This window comes from Herpailurus yagouaroundi, unplaced genomic scaffold (genome assembly GCF_014898765.1).
Source record: "Herpailurus yagouaroundi ecotype Mexico unplaced genomic scaffold, PumYag 190, whole genome shotgun sequence".
Lineage (NCBI taxonomy): Eukaryota > Metazoa > Chordata > Mammalia > Carnivora > Felidae > Herpailurus > Herpailurus yagouaroundi.
In genome coordinates, this window is record NW_024412421.1 from 37,015,313 (window position 1) to 37,017,723 (window position 2,411).

The following is a 2,411-nucleotide window of genomic DNA, read 5'->3' on the forward strand; positions in this document are numbered from 1 at the left end:
CAACGGTCAGGAGCTGCGGGAGCCGGCCCCCGGCGCCCCCGACGGCAGCCCCCGGCCCGGCCCGCCACCGGCCCCGTCCCCCGAGGCGGTGCCGCCACACCCGCCGCCCCCGCCGACGCCCCCTTCCCACTCGGACAAGGGCGTCCAGACCCCCAGCAAGGGGACGCCGGCGCCCGCGCTCCCCGGCAGCCACAGGTACTGCCGCCTGTGCAACATCAGGTTCAGCAGCCTGTCCACTTTCATCGCCCACAAGAAGTATTACTGCTCCTCGCACGCGGCCGAGCACGTCAAGTGAGCGGCCGCCACACTACAGAGACCGCTTGGCGCCCCGCCGCAGTCCAGGCGCAGGCCAGGCCCGGGGGCTGCAGGGGACCGCGCCTGCCTGGACTATTGGCACTTAATAAAGAAGTTCAGTTTGATGAGCACGGTAGTGGAGCGGCCTAGTTGTCTGAGCACAGGGTCCTTGGGGGTGGGAGGAAACACGTGGGGCCAACACTGTGGGGGTGGTCAGCGCCACCCTGAGCGCAGGCATTCGCCCCTGCAACCCAACCCACCCGGACCGGGCCCCCAGCCAGAGTCACGGGGTTCGTGGGCCTCCAAGCTGGACCTGACCCCAGGCCAGTCTATGCAGCAGCACCCCCTGGTAATCGCTGCCCCCCAGGATGCCAACGGGAAGATGCCCTGTGATCGCCAAGGCTGGTGGGGAGAGAAGGGACAGTGATGCAGCCCACAGGCATGGGGGGGGGCACCAAGGCCCACACCCACCCCTGTGACCCAGGGGGGGTGGGGCCAAATCCTGAAGTGGGGGTCGCATGGCACCTGTGGTCGCTACAGCACTCATTACCGAGGTGCCCCCACCCCAGTGTGCCGTGCCGGCACCGTGAGAACCACACAACTAAGATGGGACCGCGAGATGCTTGGCCAAACCCAAGCAGAGCCCAACCACGTCTTGCCGGTTTGCGGCTGGGTGGCTGCGGGCACCCTGCAGCCCGGTGTCCCTGCTGGAAAACCCCCATCAGTCCTTTCCCAACTTTGCTCGAAGCAGCACTGTTTCTTCCAAATACGGTTTTACCCAGCAGCCTGTGGTGGACAGAAGCAAACTGACCTTTGACCTTCCGGGCTCCAAGGTGCTTCCTGCCATCCACCCAGGCTCACTCTCCCTGCTCGAGGCAAGTTTCTCTCCCAACCAGCCCTTGTGAGGTCCAGGAGCCCGTGTCCGGGCAGCGGCGTGCACAGGCCCCTCCCGCCGGCCCAGAGGACCAGGGCTGGACAGGACAGGGCCGCTCAGCCCAGGGCCCTGCAGAGCTCCCGCCCCCGTCCCCCGACCCAGGGCTGGCACTAGGGAAGTCAGTTGAGGGAGGGTCCCAGGGGAGCCAAGCTGCCTCCCTCGAGGATGCCCCGGCACCTGCCATCCTGGGTTGGGGCGGAGGAAGCCAGAGACCCCCCCAGCCCCGCTCCTCATTTGCACTGTTGTGCACGAAGTTGCACGGAGGGCCGCCGAGGCTTTGTCTCCGAGTCAGACCACCGAGCGAAAGCAGACATCACCCACGTCCGCGCCTACTGTTGTCAAAAAATTAAACCTAATGCAGAACGAATTTTACTGTGTACAAATTGTAAAATAAAATTTGTAGAGGGGTGCTGGGGAACATCAGGGATGTGGCCTCTGACGAACCACAGATGCTAAAAGGGGAGGAAGGCAGCACGGACCGGACGAGATGGGGAGGCAGGCGTGCAGAAGTCTGAATGGGGCGCCACGCAGAAAGGGCCTCAGTGTCTATTCCTGTAGACGGGTTGAGGGGGGAAGGTGCACTCCACCATCCCGAGGCCGGGCTTCGAGCCTCTAGGCAGCACCACACGCACCTCATTCGGGTCCTGCACACGGGTCCTGGGGTCACATCACCCCCACTGCGCCCCCAGCACAGGGCCAGTGTGGTTCGGTGTCCCCAGTCCCAGACTCTTCCCCACACTCCCCCTCAGACCTTGGGTTTCCCACCCCCTACAAACACCACCGGTGGCCATGCCTCCCCTTTGAGCCTCCTCCAGCTCCCCTCCCCCCACACTGTCCCGGCTGCAGCCCAGGGATGGCCCAGACCTTCAGGCCCCTCTCCAGGAAACCTGGCGCTCCCTGCTCCCCAACCACACCCCCTAAACCTGCTGCTTCTCCAACTGGCGGGGGGGGGGGGGGTGGTTCAAGGCTCTCAGAGACCACCCAGCCCTCTCCGGGAAGCTCTCCCTGCACACGCCCTCCCTGGGCGGGCACACGGACTCGGTGCCCCTAAATCTCTCTAGCCCAGTCTCTTCCGAGCGCCAGACCTACCCGTCCCTCGAGGCCCCCACCCCCATCTTCTCCTACTTCTGCCCAGATGCAGCAGCCGTTGCCATCAACCTTGGCTCCTCAAGCCAGTGACGCG

At 65.2% G+C, this 2,411-nt stretch overlaps 1 protein-coding gene across 1 annotated transcript in view; it reads left to right on the forward strand.

The window, feature by feature from the left end:
- Positions 1–1,595, forward strand: part of ZFPM1 (zinc finger protein, FOG family member 1) — a 67,015-nt gene extending 65,420 nt beyond the window's left edge. The window contains exon 15 of the mRNA XM_040443424.1: positions 7–1,595. Coding sequence (XP_040299358.1) covers positions 7–295 — 289 coding nt within the window. The 3' untranslated portion in view covers positions 296–1,595. The remainder of the gene's footprint in view (positions 1–6) is intronic.
- The last annotated feature ends 816 nt before the right edge of the window (positions 1,596–2,411 follow it).